General features: G+C 48.4%; 3 protein-coding genes across 5 annotated transcripts in view; 2 read left to right on the top strand and 1 right to left on the bottom strand.

Annotated features, from left to right (window-relative positions):
* Nucleotides 1-3,350, top strand: part of ZNF79 (zinc finger protein 79) — a 12,376-nt gene extending 9,026 nt beyond the window's left edge. Inside the window, exon 6 of one of the 2 annotated variants that reach the window (XM_007471724.1) lies at nt 2,170-3,350. In XM_007471724.1, the coding sequence (XP_007471786.1) occupies nt 2,170-3,341 (1,172 nt within the window). In that variant the 3' untranslated portion in view covers nt 3,342-3,350. The remainder of the gene's footprint in view (nt 1-2,169) is intronic. The other variant, XM_007471725.1, reaches the window with a different exon arrangement.
* Nucleotides 3,351-5,094: 1,744 nt separating this feature from the next.
* Nucleotides 5,095-9,515, bottom strand: RPL12 (ribosomal protein L12). The gene is made up of 7 exons (XM_007471726.1): nt 9,390-9,515; nt 8,757-8,830; nt 6,893-6,991; nt 6,467-6,548; nt 5,751-5,837; nt 5,314-5,426; nt 5,095-5,140 (listed from the first exon to the last, which is right to left on the bottom strand). The coding sequence occupies exons 1-7, from the start codon at nt 9,424-9,426 to the stop codon at nt 5,135-5,137; spliced, it is 498 nt and encodes a 165-aa protein (XP_007471788.1). The 5' UTR covers nt 9,427-9,515; the 3' UTR covers nt 5,095-5,134.
* Nucleotides 9,516-10,046: 531 nt separating this feature from the next.
* The window catches only part of LRSAM1 (leucine rich repeat and sterile alpha motif containing 1), a 46,144-nt gene continuing 37,064 nt past the window's right edge, over nt 10,047-19,126 (top strand). The window contains exons 1-8 of one of the 2 annotated variants that reach the window (XM_007471727.1): nt 10,047-10,202; nt 11,845-11,949; nt 12,249-12,305; nt 12,814-12,858; nt 14,222-14,299; nt 15,685-15,753; nt 17,531-17,615; nt 18,611-18,732. In XM_007471727.1, the coding sequence (XP_007471789.1) occupies nt 11,878-11,949; nt 12,249-12,305; nt 12,814-12,858; nt 14,222-14,299; nt 15,685-15,753; nt 17,531-17,615; nt 18,611-18,732 (528 nt within the window). In that variant the 5' untranslated portion in view covers nt 10,047-10,202; nt 11,845-11,877. The remainder of the gene's footprint in view (nt 10,203-11,844; nt 11,950-12,248; nt 12,306-12,813; nt 12,859-14,221; nt 14,300-15,684; nt 15,754-17,530; nt 17,616-18,610; nt 18,733-19,126) is intronic. The other variant, XM_007471728.1, reaches the window with a different exon arrangement.

The following is a 19,126-nucleotide window of genomic DNA, read 5'->3' on the forward strand; positions in this document are numbered from 1 at the left end:
GGAAAGAGACATTAAGGATGACCCTGGCCTGAGCAGTTGGGTGAATGGGAAGACTGACAAAGACAATGGCTTGAAAGGGAAAATCAGCGGTTCTGTTTTGGGTATATTGTTTCGAACATAATGAGACCGTCTTATACAGGAGCCAGCACCCATGCCCCCTGTAGTGGAAGCGCAGAGTCCTAACCACTGGACCACCAGGGAATTCCCTGCATAGTCTTCTTAATTGATTCTTTCTCCCACTGCTTCTTTTGTTATCACTTTTCTTCTCCTTTCCATCTTTTACTCAGATAGATGGTCAGTTTTTGAGAGCTGTAAGACCAAATACCAAGTAACATAGAGATACCCTCAACCTGAAACAGGGACTTCGGTGCTCTTAGACTGGGCTTTGAATGCATGTACAACTTAGAGGGAAACCTGCTTAATGGGAAACCATTTAATATGATTTACAAGGAAAAGGTCCAAGATAATAACAAGCACTCATATAACACTTGCAATTCCTCAGGTATCATTCTGGGTCCTTTGTGTTTTAGCTCATTTAGTCCTCTTAATAATTCTGGAAGAGAGCTACATTCACAAATAATAAATCCAAGGCATAGTAATTTGCCCAGAGTCACACAGCTAGTAAGAGGTTGAACCCAGATTTGAACCCAGGCAGTCTGGGTCAAGATTCTGTATAGAAATTCAAATAAAGCATACCTAAAACTAACCTGCTGTTTTCCTAAATAAGGTAGAAACAGGAAGAATCTTTTCAGGAAAATTGACCCTTGTGAAAAGAAGCTCCATAGCCTTCCCTAAAACTTCACTCCCTTAGCTATAAGCCTCTATGAAGGAGACAGAGAGAGACGTCTGGGACCATTGGGTTCACTTAGTTTTAATACTTTGCAAATATTATACATTAAAATTCACACTTTCAGGTTTTCTCTTAAAATGAATGAGGTCCCAAAGGGCATTAAGAATCAGTAACTCTTTAAAATATCACCCACCCCCATCCATATTATAAAAGCAATATTATTCTTTTTAAAATAACTTTTTTTCTAATAAAAATAAGTTCACTTAAAGTTTAGAAAAGAATAAAAAAGAAAATCAAGATCTCCTGTCATCCCACCACACAGAGGTATTACCTTCAATCTTCATATTACAAAAAGCAGCGTTTTCTAAAATTAAGTATGTAATTTTACATATTTCTTCTTTCACCTAACAGCATGTTGTTTATTTTTATCACTGCTTAGTCCTTGAAAGCAAGGTTTTTATAACTTTTATTATAAAAATAATAGTCACTGGAGAACATTAGAAAATACAGATAAGCATTGAAGAAGATAAAAACTACCCCTGCCAAATCCCACAAGCCAAAGACAACACAGCTTATCTTCACATTGTATAACTTGCCAGTGTTTTTTCAATAAATACCTTTCTACAAAAGGAATTATAATATACAGATTTCAAACATGACTTATAACTGCTGAACAGTGTCCCTTGATTGGCTATACTATAGTCATTCCTCGTTATTAAACATTTAGGTATTTGCTTGTCGTTTGACAAATGATGCAGTGTTGACGACAACTGATGTTAATGCAGGTGAAGTGGAATTCTGTGTCAGCATTTTAAAGGCTCTTGACACATGCAGCCAGATTACTCTCCAGAAAGCCTGTCCATTTATGCAGCTACACCAGTGTGTGAGATATCCCAAATGCTGCACTCTTAACAACACTCTAGAATTAACCTTTTTTTTTGAAATCTTGCTGATTTGATAGGTGAAAACATTCATCCTGCTGGCATCAGTCATCAGCTTTTTTAAGTGAATTGTTCAAATCTGGTAATAGCAGGTTGCCCAAAACCACACCAAGAATTGTGACTAAGAAGACAGCTTAAGACAACCCAGTACTTGGCAAAAGCACAGGAGAGGAGTGTCAGAAAGAAAGGAGAGGAGTGCATCTGAGGCAGGTTCAGGATAAACTTCTGCTGTTTAGGAAAGGGAGCAAAGAGTGCTCATGTCTCTGAAAAGCTTTCTGATCATTTTGGTTAGAACAGAAGCATCCTGGGTGGAAGGGGGTGGAAGCATTGAACCTGTCCCACATAAGAGCTCAGCCAGACTCCTTCAGCCTTTTGTCTTTCGGTATCTTTTCTTTCACCAAAAGAATCTTTAAAATTGCTTTTGTAAATATTCTTCAGATTGGAAGATTGTATCTGAATCACCACCTGAACAAGACATTTCTGAAGAATCATTCCAAGACCCAAGTGTAGAGATGCCCTCTGGGGAGTCAGATCACAGGAACAGTGAACTGGGGAAGAGCTTCAGTCTGAGACCAGTTCTTTCTCCACAGCAGAGAGTTCCTACAGAAGTGAGACCCCGTAAATGTGAAACACACACAGAGAGCTTCAGGAAGAATTCAGATATAATTAAACCTCACAGAGCGAAGCCGTACATATGTAATGAATGTGGCAAAGCCTTCAGTTACTGTTCTTCCCTTTCTCAGCACCAGAAGAGCCACACTGGGGAGAAGCCATATGAGTGCAATGAATGCAGGAAGGCCTTCAGCCAGAGCTCATCTCTTACTCAGCACCAGAGGATTCACACCGGAGAGAAACCTTATAAATGCAGTGAATGTGGAAGAGCCTTCAGCCAGAATGCAAACCTTACAAAACACCAGCGAACTCATACCGGAGAAAAGCCTTACAAATGTAGTGAGTGTGAGAAAGCCTTCAGTGACTGTTCAGCCCTTGTTCAGCATCAGAGAATTCACACTGGAGAGAAGCCTTATGAATGCAGTGACTGTGGGAAGGCCTTCCGCCACAGTGCAAATCTTACAAACCACCAGCGGACTCATACAGGGGAGAAGCCCTACAAGTGCAGCGAATGTGGGAAAGCCTTCAGCTACTGTGCGGCATTTATTCAGCACCAGAGAATCCATACAGGGGAGAAACCCTACAAATGTAATGCATGTGGGAAGGCCTTCAGCCAGAGTGCAAACCTCACAAACCACCAGAGGACTCACACTGGAGAGAAACCCTACAAGTGCAGTGAGTGCGGGAAGGCCTTCAGCCAAAGCACAAACCTTATAATCCACCAAAAGACCCACACTGGGGAGAAGCCTTATAAATGTAATGAATGTGGGAAATTCTTCAGTGAGAGCTCAGCCCTTATTCGACATCATATAATTCACACAGGAGAAAAACCCTATGAGTGCAATGAGTGTGGAAAGGCATTTAACCAGAGCTCATCCCTTAGTCAGCATCAGAAAATTCACACTGGTGTGAAACCGTACGAATGTAGTGAGTGTGGGAAGGCCTTCAGGTGTAGTTCAGCTTTCATTAGACATCAGAGACTCCATGCTGGAGAGTAACTGGGAACATAACCAAAGTGGATGGGGACAGGTAATTTGAAGGCATCTGGGGACATCTGACTAAGTCTAGCCCAGAGCCACATGCAAAAGCACCTTTAATATTAGTCACTATTTTACATGTTGCATCTGGAAGGTCTCAGGTGCTCTCTTCTTTCTCAACATCTTTTTAGACAACCCAACCCCAATTACACTGTTTTAAAGATTTACCTTTAATTCAGTGGTAAAAGCACTCCAGAAACGTTGATTTATAAAGAATGAAAGACTTGGTTCCTACTTAAAAGGCCAGGTATTTTAGCAGTGGTCTGGTCGTAGTAGTCTCTGCTTGAATGAGGGCTGTTGCAACAGGAGAATCAAGAACATTAGCCGGGAACGAGTATTCCCCATAGTGGGGCCACTGAGGTTTAAGATTTGGGGGAGTGAATTCAAGTGAGGAAGGGGATTCTAGAGCCAGCTGTTACTAGAACGGGGCTGGGGGAGGGATGCTGAATCTAGATACAGCTGCACACAACCTGCACTAGAGCTGCTCAAGTGCTCTATTCTAGTTACTGCTGTCAAGAAAAGACCTAGGAAGGACAGTGAGGTTGAGAGTGCAGGAAGATAATGAAATCCCTCAGCAAGGCACATACCTTTAAACCGTGCTTTCCCTGGCTCAGAGGCAGGCGAGTCATTTTTACTTTCCCCTCTTCCTGACAGCCGAGTATCTTAAATCAAGCTCTTTAGCCTGTTGGCCTGCTTTCTCCCTTGCACCCAACTGGTGTAGATCTCATCTCAGCACTTACAAACTGCTGTGAGCTTACTTGGTTTTTGGTTAAGTAAGCCTGATTTGAGACTCCCCATTACTGGTCTACTGTAAGGTAAACTGGTTGTACCCTCAGCCATCACCCAAGGCATCTAGCTTTGATTCCTTGACTTGCCACGTGCCCTGGAATGTTCCTCACTCCAGCAATCTCAGGCAGTCCTTTCCACTAAAGCAGTTTTCCACCCCTGCTTGCACCTGTGATTAAAAACCACCTAAACCACCATGACCAAATGGGACAGCCAACTGACTAATGGCAGGGAAACGAAGTTCTTGGTGCCGTCATTCCCAACTCCCTTTAGGCTAGTGCCCAGAAGCCCCTTCAGGCTGCTCGGGTAGCTTTGTCTCAGTGTCCAGGTGTTTGAGGTTCATTCATTGCATATCAAATAAGGTGAAAGTGAGTGATGAGCTCTAGAAACTCAAAAGGAACAGAACTAAGGAAAAGACAAGGGCGAGGCTTAGGAAAGGTGAAAACATTCATTAGAAAATAGTCTGTGACTGGTTTTAAGCAAACCAGGGTAGGGCTAGGAGCTGCTAGCTAACTACAGAAGAGGACTCATACAGGTCAGGTTCTTTGGTTGTCCCATCAGTGGTTCTGAACCACAGCTGTACACTGGAATGGAGAGCAAAGCCTTGAATCATGGGCCCTGGGCCCAGAACCCACCAAATGATTAAACTGGTTTGGGATGAAGAGCTCCTTCCCTGGGTGTTTATTATGTTTAATTCCCCAAGTTTTCTTTCTGACCAAGAACTTTTTCTTGAGGAGCTCCATGAATGTGTCTCCAAAAAGCAGACTTCCTTTCTAGGTATCTTCTGAGCTAGTCCCATACAGGACAGAAATGTGTTGTTCACAGACTGCTGCTTCATCCCCAGATTCTGTCACCCTGGCCTCAATGACCACCATTTGGCCACAAAGCCTAGGCTCCCCCAAGGAAGAGGCCACATCAGAAAGTCCACTGGTTGTCAAATAACCCTTTATTATTTTTCTTTGCAGTTCTTAACTCTGTGGAAAAGATAAAGAAAAAAAAACCCTCTCAGTAATAGGACAAAAAAATCTTATCTCCCAACCCCACTATTGAGGACTTATAGAATTTTCCACCTTTTCCCCAAGAATACATTAGCTTCCCCTCCAGTTTTCACCCCAATTTTAAGCAAACCAATGCATAAGTCACTTACAGCTGGACATTCCACTGCACCACTGTTGATGTCATCTATGATGTCGTGAGGGTGGCGGCCATCAACATTGCAGCCCACAGACTGGGCGGTCCCCAGGATCTCTTTAATGGTTCCTATAATTGAAAAGGTGGAATCAGAGGGCCTGTCGTCCCTCACAATCCTCAGATACCAGTGGGGAAATACAGGCAAGGAGAGGAATAACTTTTATGGAATACAGGAATAATCATCACTGCTCCCCTAATCCAAAATATATTTAAAAGCTCTGAATGGAAAAATGTCCACAGGTCCTATGATACCCAGATTCTTTCAAACCCAGAAAGACACCACACCCCAATTTCAGGTCTTACAGAATAAAGTCCCGTCTAAGTGGGAAAATGCCACTAAGTGAATACATCTTGCGTGACAATTAAGGTGGCCCCATACTGTTCTGTTCTTACCAGAGAGTTCTCTAGCTAAAGATCGATGCCGCATCTGTCGGGCAATGCTGACAATCTCATCAAAAGTGATGTTTCCACTGTGCTTAACTGCAGAAAATAAAAAACAGCAAAAGCTTTTTACCACCTGAGGGCAGAGCAGAGCAGACCAGTCAGTCCTCCCTCATCCATTTCTAACCTGTTCCCATGCTTTCGGCACAGAGTCATCCACATGAAGAACAACCCTGTTTCCTAAGCTGGGGTTTAGTATCAGCTCACCACTGGACTGCACCAGCCAACAGAAAACTGGTCAGGTGCAGTGGCGGGTGGCTAGGGACAAAGTCAAGTCTTTGCTAACCTTATGTGGAAGGGACTGTTTAGAAGAGGAGAAAAAACATGCTGAAGTGACTGAGGTTGATTAAAGCTGTCCATAGGGTCTGTCATCCAGCTAAGAAGCTGCTCTTTCTTGATTACTGGTTATCTTAAGTTTCTTCACCCTGCCTGAACATGTCCCTCCTGCAAGTATTGAGTGGGATCTGTTCCACACCAGGGACTGGGGAGAGCCACATGGCACTTCTTGGCAGTGCCTAGCTCTGTAACAGCTTAACAAATACCTGTGCCATCCCTAGGTTTCATTAAAGGGAGCACGTGCAGCTGTGTATCAAACACTGGGCACACAATACCACTCACATACTACCGGGCACACAATACCACTCACTACCAGGGAAAAAGCCACTCACTGTTTTTCTGCTTCTTTCTGTCTCTTGGCGGTTCCTTGAGGGCTTTGATGATCAGGGCAGAGGCAGAAGGTACCACCTCAATCTGCAGAAGAGATTCTCAATGGGAATAACATACCCTACCCCACCCTCCCATGAGAACAACTAATACTACCATGCACCTTGGCTCTCAGAATCCATGGGGCCAGATGCCACATTTACTGTACATTCAGGTTAATTTTCACAACCTGAAACACGTCCTACCCCAGCAAACATGAGTGATTTACCCAGTGTCTCAAAAGTGAGAAGAGCTAGTATCTGACCCATGCTCTCAAAAGCCTTCCCCACAGGTAAAATTGCTCTTACTTCACCACTGGTGGCAGGTGAACATGCCAGCAAAAAACCTTCCTCCCAGCAATCCCTACCTCTGCCCTCCCTCAAACCAAGTACCTGGGCCTGTCGGTTCTGAATGGTCAGTTTCACTGTAATCCTCAGACCCTTCCAATCACCAGTTGCCTTGGCGATGTCATCACCAACTTTTTTTGGAGACTGCAGAAATAAAAGGTATATGATCACACCAGGCCCCACATGGAAGCAGTCTGGAAATCTGCCCGGTCCTCCTCACTTGGCAGCACAAGCAAGCTGTTTGAAACACGTTTAACTTTGCCTGCCCAATCGAGGCACGGCTATCACCATACTAAACTGGAAAACTGAGGCTGCAGGTTTAGTTGGTCCAGGGCTGTAAACTGCAGGTTCAAGCCCACAATGGGACCAGGGCCTTTATCTACCTACCCTCTCCTAAGGACCTATGTGGTAATTTTCAACTCTCTTACATCTGAATCAACGGGGGTCTCTTTAAAGACACCAGGTCCTTGTGTCTGACCAACCCTAGTCAATCTGTGGGGATGAGGTCTGGGCATTTGCCCCTTTACAATTCCCTAAACAGGAGAGATGTCCAGTGCCAGCTAAGCTAAGGATCAAGGAAGAGTAATGAGGTCACTGCTTAAGCAAAACCATGGTGGGAGAGCTTTTCAGACAGGAGACCACTGCTCAAGGAATAAAGGCCTGATTATATTCAAGAAAAAGGAAGTTCAGTAAAGAGTATAAAATGGAGGAAACTTAAAAAACTACAAATAGAACTACCATATGACCCAGCAATCCCACTACTAGGTATATACCCTGAGGAAACCAGAATTCAGAAAGAGTCATGTACCAAAATGTTCATTGCAGCTCTATTTACAATAGCCCGGAGGTGGAAACAACCTAAGTGCCCATCGTTGGATGAATGGATAAAGAAGATGTGGCACATATATACAATGGAATATTACTCAGCCATAAAAAGAAACGAAATTGAGCTATTTGTAATGAGGTGGATAGATCTAGAGTCTGTCATACAGAGTGAAGTAAGTCAGAAAGAGAAGGACAAATACCGTATGCTAACACATATATATGGAATTTAAGAAAAAAAAAAATGTTATGAAGAACCTAGGGGTAAAACAGGAATAAAGACAGAGACCTACTGGAGAACAGACTTGAGGATATGGGGAGGGGGAAGGGTGAGGTGTGTTAGGGCGAGAGAGAGACATGGACATATATATACTAACAAACGTAAGGTAGATAGCCAGTGGGAAGCAGCCGCATGGCTCAGGGAAACCGGCTCGGTTCTTTGTGGCTGTCTGGAGGGGTGGGATAGGGAGGGTGGGAGGGAGGGAGACAAAGAGGGAAGAGATATGGGAACATATATATATGTATAACTGACTCACTCTGTTATAAAGCAGAAACTAACACACCATTGTAAAGCAATTATACCCCAATAAAGATGTTTAAAAAATAAATAAATAAATAAAATGGAGGAAAAAGCAGGTAAATAAGTCTGATCCTAGGTAAAGCTAATCATATTAACCAGTAGGTTCAGAGCAGAGTTGTTTATACAAGCTACTGTAACATTCACCGAGATCTTCACATCACACCCCATTTTATCTTCCCAGCAGCCATATGCCCATCTCCCTAGGAAACAGGCCAAGTAGGCTATGCGGTGTCACTAAGCCACTCCTGACTTCAAAAACCTCCTGTATCCCGTCTCTCAGGGACACAAAGAGCAGCAGCTAAGAGGCACTGGAAAGTTACAGGTTCAAGGTACCAGGTTCCATCTTTACCTACAACCTTTCTGTGATGGCTAGTGCCAGTTCAGGCCTAGCTGGGGATGGCAATCGCTCACTGTCAGGGGCACCTCAGACACAATCGTGTTTGCACAAGCCAGAGTCGAACTCTGCTCTCCGCATACAAAAAGCGCCCCTCCACAAGGATGACTTACCAGACCCAGGGGGCCGATCTTGGGGGCCAGGGCAGACGTGGCACCGACTTCCCCACCGGTGCACCTCAGGTACACTGGGAGAAAGAAAGGATCAGTGCCTCCGCAAGGGGAGCCCCCAAGTCACAGCCCTCCCAACGCATCCTTCCGGGCCTGGCCACACCACCTTCTGCCTCTTTTCAAAACAGCCCCAAAAACCTCGGGTGGAGCGAGCCAGGACACCCCTCCCCGCAAGGCTTGGACCGCTCCAAGCGCCACGTGGGACAGCGGCCTTCCGCTTGGCTACCGCTGCCGAGGCCCACACCGCGCCGGCGTGGAGGAAGCCCCGGACGCCGGCCAACGCAGCCTAGGGGGACGCGCCCGGAGACAAACCTTACCCTAAGGGTGGGGGCTGCAAAGCCGCCACAGGTCGTCCGGTCCTGCCCCCGCATCTACACGTGGGGAAGCTGAGGCCCAGAAAGCGGGTCGGCCAGGACCACACAGCGCCCTGAACGCAGCACCAGAGGGCCAGCCTCTAGGGGGCAGCGGCTCTAAAACCCGCCGTGGGAAAGGCAATTGCGGCGGAGGCCGCAAGCCGGACGGAACGCGGGGAGGGATGCACCATCCCGAAGCCCCGGCCACATCTAAAGCACGCACCGACTTTGATCTCGTTGGGGTCGAACTTAGGCGGCATGGTGGAAGCGTCTGGTGTCGGATGAACCCGGATTCGGGACGACCGAGAAGAGTTACACCTTAGCCTCCTCCGAGCCGAAAGCCGAAAGACCGGAAGGTGGGGCACTTGCGCCGGTTAAAGGCCTGAAAGCGCGGCGCTCGCGAGAACTGCCGTCTCCGCCCCATCTTGCAGCGACGCCCTTGGTGCCATATTGCTTGTGGGCAGGCACCTAAGGCTGAAGGCTGGAGAAGGAGGCACGGCGGTGAGCTGCAGCTAGGGGTTCTGAAGCGGGGCTCGGGGCAGTTCTCCCGTGGGAGGCAGACAACAGAGCGCTGCTCCCGAGATCTCAGGCTCCGTTGCTGCCCATTCTCCCTGAGGGTCACCCCATAGTCCCTGTCACTCTATCCCAGAACCCCGCCCCTCTCCTGCGGGTCCGCACCAGCGTTCCGAGACCCCACGGCCACGGCAATCCCCTACCCCCTTCTAATTCCCTCCTGATGTGGGTATTTTAGCTATTAAAACAATTTTCTTAGAGTCTAAATCTGGTCCAGCTCTTAATTCTAAGATTCTGCGGTCTTCGGTCTCAGACTTCGTCATCCTGGTCTGCACGACTTTCGGAGATTCTGAGTTTCCGTCCCCAGTTCCCGCGTTTGGAGGAGAGCAGACTGTGGCTCCGCCGGGCCTGTGCCGGGTGGTCTGTCACCCGGCGTCCATGACCAAGACCTGCGAGTGATCGGCCTGCCTTGAGGTCCACCAGAGGGAACGAACGTCGGAGACCTGTGTATCCGCAAAGCAAGGTTGGGCACTGCCCACCCCGGCCAGGGGAGGAGGGTGTGGCTCTTCCTATCTGAGCTGGACGTCGGGGGAGGGGATGGGGGAGGCGTGGACGTCCGGGAGCAGGTCGGGAAGAGCTGATCTTCTAGGAGGAATGGAGGAGAGGTGGCCGTTGGGGAGGAGGTGAGGGAAAGCTAGTCATTGGGGAGCAAGCGGATACGAGCTGGTCATCAGGGAGAGATGGGGAGGGCTGTTTTTAGATCATTCCCCATCCCTGCAGACAGGTGGGGTGACAAGAGGAGCCTGAGCCAGCTCTGCAGGCTTGGCCAGCTCCGCAGACAGCCTTCACCTCTATAGGCAGGGACCTGTGATCTCTACGCCTCCCCTTGAGGAATGGGCGTGTGTCTTCTTCGACTGCATCTTCTCCCTGGCCCCTTTCTCCCTAGGTCCTTCAGCTGTAGTAGGCCCTGAATAAATGTTTGTTAGCTGTGTGGTGCTACGTGGTTAACATTTTTGGGGCACTCATCATGTGCCAGGTACTGTGCTATGGGCTTTGCAAATATGGAAATCACTGGATCCAAATAGAACCAAGTGTTGGTAACATTATTACTCTCACTTTACAGATGAGGAGACTGAGGCTCAGAGAGGTGAACCAAGGGGACATGGTTGATGGGTGACAGATCTGGGATTCAAAACCAGTTAAACAAAGAAAAAACAAAAAAAAGCAAAAAAATTCTATTTCATCCCAAAGCCCATGCTGTTAACCATAAGCTTCCCTGTATGGTTACTTCCTGGCCCATTGCTGTCCCATATCAAATCTGATATTTTCTGGTACCAGGCAGGCAGTGAGCACCTGGCTTCTGAGTTCAGGACGGTATACTTAATGTGTGCTAAGTTACTGAAGCACCAAGGAGTTGGGCAAACTCCACAGGATCGGGACTTGAAAGAGCAGAGTTCCAGACTGGTTTTGCTGCAATCCAGGCTGTAAAACCAGATCGCTGAACTTGATGAGCATCCGTTTTGTTACTATAAAGAGGGCTGTGGTGAGAATCAAATGGGATAATAACTGTGAGAGTGGCAAGATGCCTGAGGATTGCTGTTGAGCTTTTATTTAGCGCAGAAATCTCTTTGGTTATGATGTAGTTGAGTTCCCCAGGGTCAAGGTCAGGGCTGGCTAAAGCCATGCAGTGTTTGGTTTGCTGATGCCACTCTGATAGTTTTTCAGGGCCTACAAGGGATTCATCAGCCAAGTCTGTTAGAGTCCTCAAGGAGCATCCTTGGGAAGGACCTGAGGAAACCTCTCCAAGTCAACCCCCTTGTCTAACGTGGAGGAGAGATGGGGGCCCAGAATGGGGAAAGGGTATGCCAGGGTCTCACAGTGGGTCAGGGGCAATTGTGGGCTCAAACCCAGGTCACCTGGCTTGCTGTTGTGCTCTTTCCACATACTGCTGCTTATTTTTAGTCAGCAAAGAACAAAGAGTGTTGAGCACCTGCTGTGCCAGGCTCAGGGCACAGACTGATGGTCAGGATGGACACAGCCCCTGCCCGCAAGGAACTTACAGTCCAGCAGATCAGCTACATGCTCTGTGTTACTGTGCTACCTGTCCTGGGTGTTGGGGACCTGTGACAGAGTCCCCAGGTCCTAACTTCTCTCCTGTGCCCTAGTGTTGTGAAGATTTGCTCTCGGAAAAAGGAAGGATGCCACTCTTCTTCCGGAAGCGGAAACCCAGTGAGGAGGCTCGGAAACGGCTGGAGTACCAGATGTGTCTGGTGAGGGAAAATGGATTTCCTCTGAGCCCATCCCCATCACCACCTCTGCCCCATGCAACAGGGCTCCACACTGCACTTGCACTCCATAAGCCGATCACACTTCTCATTACTCGTTCACGCTCTTCCCTGCTGGACCTCAAGCCCCATTAAAGCAGAGATCATTGGTCCACCTTCAAAGTGGACTAGTTGAACCGCATGGTGTCTGTGATCTCTTGAAGCCCCTTAATCCTATGTCTCTTTGCCTGATTTGTCCACTCTGGAAGGATGGACCCTCTTTTTTTAACTCTTTTTATCCCTAGGCAAAAGAAGCTGGGGCAGATGACATTCTTGACATCTCTAAATGTGAGCTCTCAGAGGTAAACTGGGGCGGTGGTTTGCCTGTGAATTTTTGTCTGCCCTTCTTTCTTAGATCACATGTCCCTAGGAAAGCTAGATGTGGACTGAGGCTTTTAAAAGGCCAGAAGCTCCTGTCAAGAGGTGTTTCCTTAGATTTTGTTCTTGTCCGAGAGAATTGAGATGATCTTTTGGCTTCAGCATAGTCTTTAAGAGTCACAGAGTCTAGAAAATGTACTCACGGATTCTTAGGGCACTGGGAGAGCCTGGGATTCTCTGCCAAGCACCAGAGATCTTTCCTTTGCCTCTCATAGCGTTCCTGTTGGGGGTGGGGTGGGTGGGTGGGCAGGTAGTCACCCGATAGCTGATTGGAAGGGAGGGCTGACCACCCGAGCAGCGTTCCTCCCAGCTTTCCCCAGGCTTAGACTTATTCACCTCCTGCCCCGTCTCTCCCCAACGCGGGTGCCACTCAGAACACAAGTTAAAAACTGGCAGGAGGGGAGGCACTGATTCTTCTTTATCTTATCTTAGATTCCATTTGGGGCTTTTGCAACATGCAAAGTTCTGCAGAAGAAGGTGAGACAGATCTTCATTTTCAGAGAATTATTTTTTGCTTGTTTGCTTGCTTGGAATCAGGTGGGAATTCTAGGAGTTGTCTTCCTGGCACAGACATCCCCCTTCTCTCTGAATCGCACCCTTTCAGTCTGCAGCAGGTGTGTTCACAGGAGAGCAGCCTTTGGCATCAGGCAGCTCTGGCTTTGCAGCCCTGGCTTCGCCCCTCCTGAATTGGGCAACTTCCTTAGGCTCTTCCATCTCAGTCTCTTCATCTGAGAAGACATCTGAAATGAAGACCTCCGTAGTTCTACTCTCACAGAGCTTTTATTAGAATTACAAGTGAGGTAGGTAGGCAGGTAGAAAGAGACATAAATGCCCCGAGTATAATGCCTGCCACATAGTAGACACTGAGTAACCGCATTGTTATTAATAATAAAAACTACGAGACTTCCTTGGTGGCGCAGTGGTTAAGAATCCACCTGCCAATGCAGGGGACGTGGGTTCGAGCCCTGGTCTGGGAAGATCCTACATGCCGCGGGGCAACCAAGCCCGTGAGCCACAACTACTGCGTCCGTGAGCCACAACTACTGAAGCCCACGTGCCTAGAGCCCATGCTCTGCAGCAAGAGAAGCCACCGCAATGAGAAGCCTACGCACCGCAATGAAGAGTAGCCCCCGCTCGACACAACTAGAGAAAGCCCGCGTGTAGCAACGAAGACCCAATGCGGCCAAAAATAAATAAATTTATTTATTTATTTATTAATAAAAACTACACTCATTCTGGTCACCCAGGGGAGATTAAGAGTGGAATGAATGATTTTTCAGAAAGGCATTACAGACTTGAATGCAGATAGATGAGTATTCTAAATGAAGTGTCTAAATGAAGGTAGGTAAAATGTGTTCCATACCAACAGAGTAGTGAGCTTCTCGACACTGGCAGTATCCATGCAGGGGTTGCCGCCTAACAAAAACAGCAATAGATGACTCGGACTGAGCGCTGGATCACGTGCCAGCCCTGGGCTAAGTGGTTTTTGTCTGTTCGCTTGTTAACCATCAATGGCAGCCCTCAGACAGGAATTTATTATTCTCTATTTTCCACAAGAAGATACTGAAGCTGAGGGAGGTTAAGATCAGGTCAGCTGCACGGGGATCCCTTCTTGGGATGGAAGGTAGAGTTAGACCTCTAAGGTCCCTTTCACCCTGGAAACTCCAGATTTTAAGGTCATCTGGTTCCACATTTGGAGACATCCCTTGTGACATCTGCAAGAGCAGAGAACCGGGCAGGGTGGGGCCCCTGGCAGCCTGAGCTGCGCTGAGCTGCCCCGCCCCCAGCCTCCCCCACTGCTGCTCTTCAGCCTAACATGTCAAAAATCTTTTCCACACAGGTGTTGATTGTCCACACGAATCACCTCACTTCCCTGCTTCCTAAATCCTGCAGCCTCCTGAGTCTCGCCACCATCAAGGTACTGGGTCCCTTCTCCCAGGCGTCAGGGACTCTGTGTGGTGTTCCAGGTGGTAGGCAGCATCCCCGCTCCCTTCACGCATCCTCTGTCAGAGTTTATGCCAGACACGCCTAGTGTCACGGTGACTCTGGGGTTTAGTCAGCATGGTTTATCGGGCACCTTGTCTGTGCTTTGTGTGGGGTGCACTTGCAAAGAGAAGCAGCCCCAGACCCTGCCCTTAGGGAGCTAGGTGGAAAGGCAAACCATAAGCTCATAGCGAGTGAGCTGGCAGAGAGCAGGGAGACCAATGGGCCCAAACAGGAAGGGATAGGAGGGACGCCAGGTGTTGTGTGGTCAGTGCGTGAAAGCTTGGTGAGCTGGGGCACCTCCCTCCTGACCGTCAGCTCCCGCAGGACAAGGACTGGGATATAGTCACAATATATGTGAGGTGAGACCCCAGGGTGGTTCCACAGGAACGTAAGCTCTGGCAGTGGGTATACACACTGGGAGAAAAGACTGGCAGCATAGGCATCAAAGTGGTTTTTATGGCTCATGATGGTGTGCAGGGATTAGGGGCCGTTTTTACTTCTCTTCATTTTTCTGGTCCAACATGCATTATTTTTATAATCAGAAAAAATATAACATTAAAAAACGTTTATGTATATATTTCATATATATGCATTTTATAGTACGTATGTGCACACACACACACACACACACACACACATATATATATATCCTATTTTTTGCTCATTTTCATTGTTAAAAACATTAGGGAATACAGTTAAGCATAAGGAAAAACATACAATTTCACACTCTAGGGAACTACTATCAATATTTTATTGCGTATTTGGTAGTATTTTACTATGCAAATATGTATTTATACCATGAGGTTTTTTGTTTTTTTTTTTTTTTTGTGGTACGCGGGCCTCTCACTGCTGTGGCCTCTCCCGTTGTGGAGCACAGGCTCCGGACGCGCAGGCCCAGCGGCCATGGCTCACGGGCCCAGCCGCTCCGCAGCACGTGGGAATCTTCCCGGACCGGGGCACGAACCCGTTTCCCCTGCATCGGCAGGCGGACTCTCAACCACTGCGCCACCAGGGAAGCCCCCCATGAGGCGTTTTTAACGTGAACATCTATGCATACTCTTCCATAGCTAGCTTTTTTCACTCAACAGTAAAAATAAATATTTGATGAATAAGAGAATGGAGTGGTATGATACTTTTAGACAGGAAATGAGATGGAATGATCATTTAGTTGGGGAGGACGGGTCGGTGCTCCTGCTTTCAACACCAGAGGCGTGGGGCACCCCTGCCCGACCTCACCCTTGTCTCTCCGGAGCCTGAGATCAGAGGGCCTTTCTCAGCCAGGGGCTTCTCGGTGTTAAACTTGTTCCCCTCCCGCAGGTCCTGGATCTTCATGATAATCAGCTGACAGCCCTTCCTGATGATATAGGGCAGCTGACAGCCCTCCAGGTATGGCTTCAGGAAACAGAAGACCCACCTCTGACCACCTAAGTAAGAAATGGCAGCCACACAGACCTGGAATGTTCTGGTTGTGCTCTTCCTAGCCAGGGCTGCACTTGGTGCCACCGGCTCCTCCCCCTTTGCTCTTGAGTTGCCCAGTGATGGCGTCAACATAGCAGTCTGGGCTGTGGGCATCTCTCCACCATATTTTTGGCATGTGCTTTTGGGATTTCATCATGAGCTTCCTCAACTTTAAAGAAAAAGAGCGCCCAGAGAGTCTACCTTTTCCAAATGATGAGTTCAGCACTCTGACTCACCGTCTCACTTCTGCTCCTTGTCGGTGGCAGCCCCTGCATTTACTGAGCGTTCACTGCATGCCAGCACCAAGCTGAGCGTTTCGCTTGCGCTGTTGGTTGATTGATTCCTCACAGCCACTCTGTGAGGCAGGTGTTAGCATCATCCCCGGTTCACAGAGGAAGACGCGCCGTCCTTCACACTTAGGTTAAAATACGTTCTCTTCACTGTGCCCCATCAGACCCTGTACGCTGGGCCTTCCTGTCTTCCCAGCCTCCTTTCCTTCTCTCTCCCCTCCACTGTCTGCACTCAACTCCTAAAACCCTCCGGCCCTCTGCGCCCCACCCCCGGCAGGGCCTCTCCACAAGGCTCTTCCTTCTGCCCGAGTAGCTCTTCCTCCGTCTCAACCCAAATGTCCCTGCGAATCCTCCCCGACCCCCCCATCTAGGTGGATCCATCTTGTTTGCCTGTCTCAACCCGCGTATTTCCCTGAGAGCACTGATTGCAGTCTGTAATTACTAGTTATGCTCAGCTGGCTCCCCTCCCGAAATGTCATCTCTGTGCGGGCAGCATCCTCACCTAGCGCACTGCCTCCCACGTGGAGGAAACTCAAGATGACTTGAATGAACTACCCTGCGAGGTGGGTGCTGTTATCACATTTACAGAAGAGAAAACGGGTCCAGAGGGATGACTGTAACTTGCCCAGGGTCACATGGAGAACATGTGGCTGAATAGTAGTAACTGCCCCCACTGAGAGAGAGCCACAATGAATACCAGGGTGTAGGATCTTTTGGGAATTGTTTACGTACATATTTTTGTAGAATTGCTGCATTCACTGTTTTGTAGCCTTTGGATACCTGATAATAACTCATAACCATCCTTTGGTTCATCAAATATTCATCTGCCACATTATTTTTAATGTGCTTCCCTTTCCATCATATCTATTTTTAATGGCTTCCTCATGTGTCATCCTGTCAGCCTCACTCACCTCATGATGCCACATCCTGGAGGGAGCGTGGCCTTCGGGATCCAGCGAGCCCGGGTTTCAATCCCAGCACCACCAGCTGCCGGCCTGGAAGCCTTGGGCAGATCCCATTGCCTTTATGCAGCTCAGCTTCCTTCTGCTAACACTGGGATAACTAGGCCTCATCACATGCTGCCTCACCTGGATCCCTGAATCTGCTCGTCCCCTTCTTCCTCCCGCCCTGATTGTGGGACCATTGTTGGCTATTTTGTGGTCAATATAAATGATACAACCTCAGCAAGAACTAGGTTCAAAGTCTGGCTTTGCCCTCCTGGACACATGACTTCACTGCTCTGAGCCTCAGTCTTCCCATCTCTCAAATGGGATCATAACAATCTTTATCTTCCTCAAAGGGCTGTCAGGAGATAAAGAGGTGTGTGTGGTGCCCGGATGACGCCTGGCCTGAAGCAGGGTAGATACTGTTGTCTGTGTGTGCGCGTTCTCACGCCATTTTCCCCTCTTTCTTAGGTCTTGAACGTGGAAAGGAATCAACTGACGTATCTCCCGCGTTCCATTGGGAACCTGATCCAGCTCCAGACCCTCAACGTGAAAGGTAGGGGCCAGGAAGCCCTGTCCATGTGACCCTTGGTCAGCTCTGGGCTGACCCAACCGGCATCCACAGGGTGCTCCTCCTGAGAACCATGGAGCACGAGGGCAGCCAGCCCCCAGGTGTCACTCTAAACTGTCTGACTTCCTGTTTAGTCCATCTGTCTTCATGGTAACCAGAGACAGGGCATCTGGAGGGTTCCTGTGACTCCTCCGAGCCAGGGCCTCACAGGGAGGAGGGCAGACGATGTTGACAGCTAGGCCCCTGAGGCTCAGTCACTGGTGTTTAGAATGTGGTGGACTGACTGGGCGAGAGTGATTCTGAATAGCGCTTCCCGCCACTGAAGAGCACTTCCAAATTCAACGGTGCCGTGAGCCTCATGACGAGTCCCTGAGGTAGGGAGAGGAAGGAGATCTTATCCCCAATTTACACGTGAGGAAAACAAGGCTCAGAGAGCAGTGACTTGCTCCAGACCACCCAGTGTGATAGTGACAGAGCCGAGATTCTAATGCGTGCCTCCCCGTACCCCCAACTCTTTCATTTCTTGTTGGCCTTAAGCACTTTCTGTACAGAATGCCCCAGTTTACCCGTTTGTAACGTATAAATAATGATAAAAATAATGGTACCCAACTTACTAATCACTTACTATGTGATAGGCACTGTGCTGAGCACCTCATATGCATAATCTCATTGAATCCCTCAATATTCCTATGAGGCCAAATAGTATTATCATCCGCATTTTACAGATGAGGAAACAATGGTCCAGGGAGGTCGTCAGTTTTCCAAAGTCACTCAGCTAATAAGTGGTGGAATGGGAAATTGAACCCAGGTTATTGAAACTCCACTGCCATGTTTTTCCTTATGGAGCCTCAGGTTCCAGGCCCTGGCACATGCCCCAGGCTCAGAGGGGGCACCCTCCTCCCTGGGTCCTCGCGGGAGTCAGGCGGGAAGATGGTGAAGGGGTTTTGGGGTGCTGAGCTGTGCCATTGGGATCCCTCCAGACAACAGGCTGAAGGAGCTTCCAGACACCTTGGGGGAGCTTCGGAGCCTGCGTACTCTCGACATCAGTGAAAGCGAGATTCAGAGGTTGCCGCAGATGCTGGCGCACGTTCGAACCCTGGAGGTAGGTGGGGAGATGTTCTCACCTGGGGTCCTACCTGGCCTTCCCACCGCTCCCTTCCCACATTCCTGGAGGCCTGCCCTGGTCACAGGGTGCTGGGGTCACAGAGGTCTCAACGTCCTCAGGGGCTCACAGAGCCTGAAGTGTGAACCGTTGTAATTATGTGACTTTTGCTGCCATGGTAGAGGCAGGAAAACAGATTTCTAGAGTGAAGAGATACTGCCAAATCCTGATGGGGTTAATTAACTTTCTATGAAAGACATGGTATTTGAGCCAGACCTTGAAAGAGGAAAAAGCTTTGGAGAAGTAGACACGGGTAACAGGCGCGTTCCAGGTGGAGGAAACAGTTCGGGAAAAGGCAGGAGGTGGGAAAGCCCAGGACACGTTAAGGGAAGAG

Source organism: Lipotes vexillifer, unplaced genomic scaffold (assembly GCF_000442215.2).
Source record: "Lipotes vexillifer unplaced genomic scaffold, Lipotes_vexillifer_v1.1 scaffold98, whole genome shotgun sequence".
Classification (NCBI taxonomy): domain Eukaryota; kingdom Metazoa; phylum Chordata; class Mammalia; order Artiodactyla; family Lipotidae; genus Lipotes; species Lipotes vexillifer.

Excerpts from the sequence above, each read along its gene's own strand:
- RPL12 (XM_007471726.1), bottom strand. The coding sequence starts at position 9,426 with ATGCCGCCTAAGTTCGACCCCAACGAGATCAAAGTCG. Across the intron at positions 8,831-9,389 it reads CCCCAACGAGATCAAAGTCG|TGTACCTGAGGTGCACCGGT; the intron begins GTGCGTGCTTTA and ends TCTTTCTCCCAG. Across the intron at positions 6,992-8,756 it reads AGATCGGCCCCCTGGGTCTG|TCTCCAAAAAAAGTTGGTGA; the intron begins GTAAGTCATCCT and ends TTATTTCTGCAG.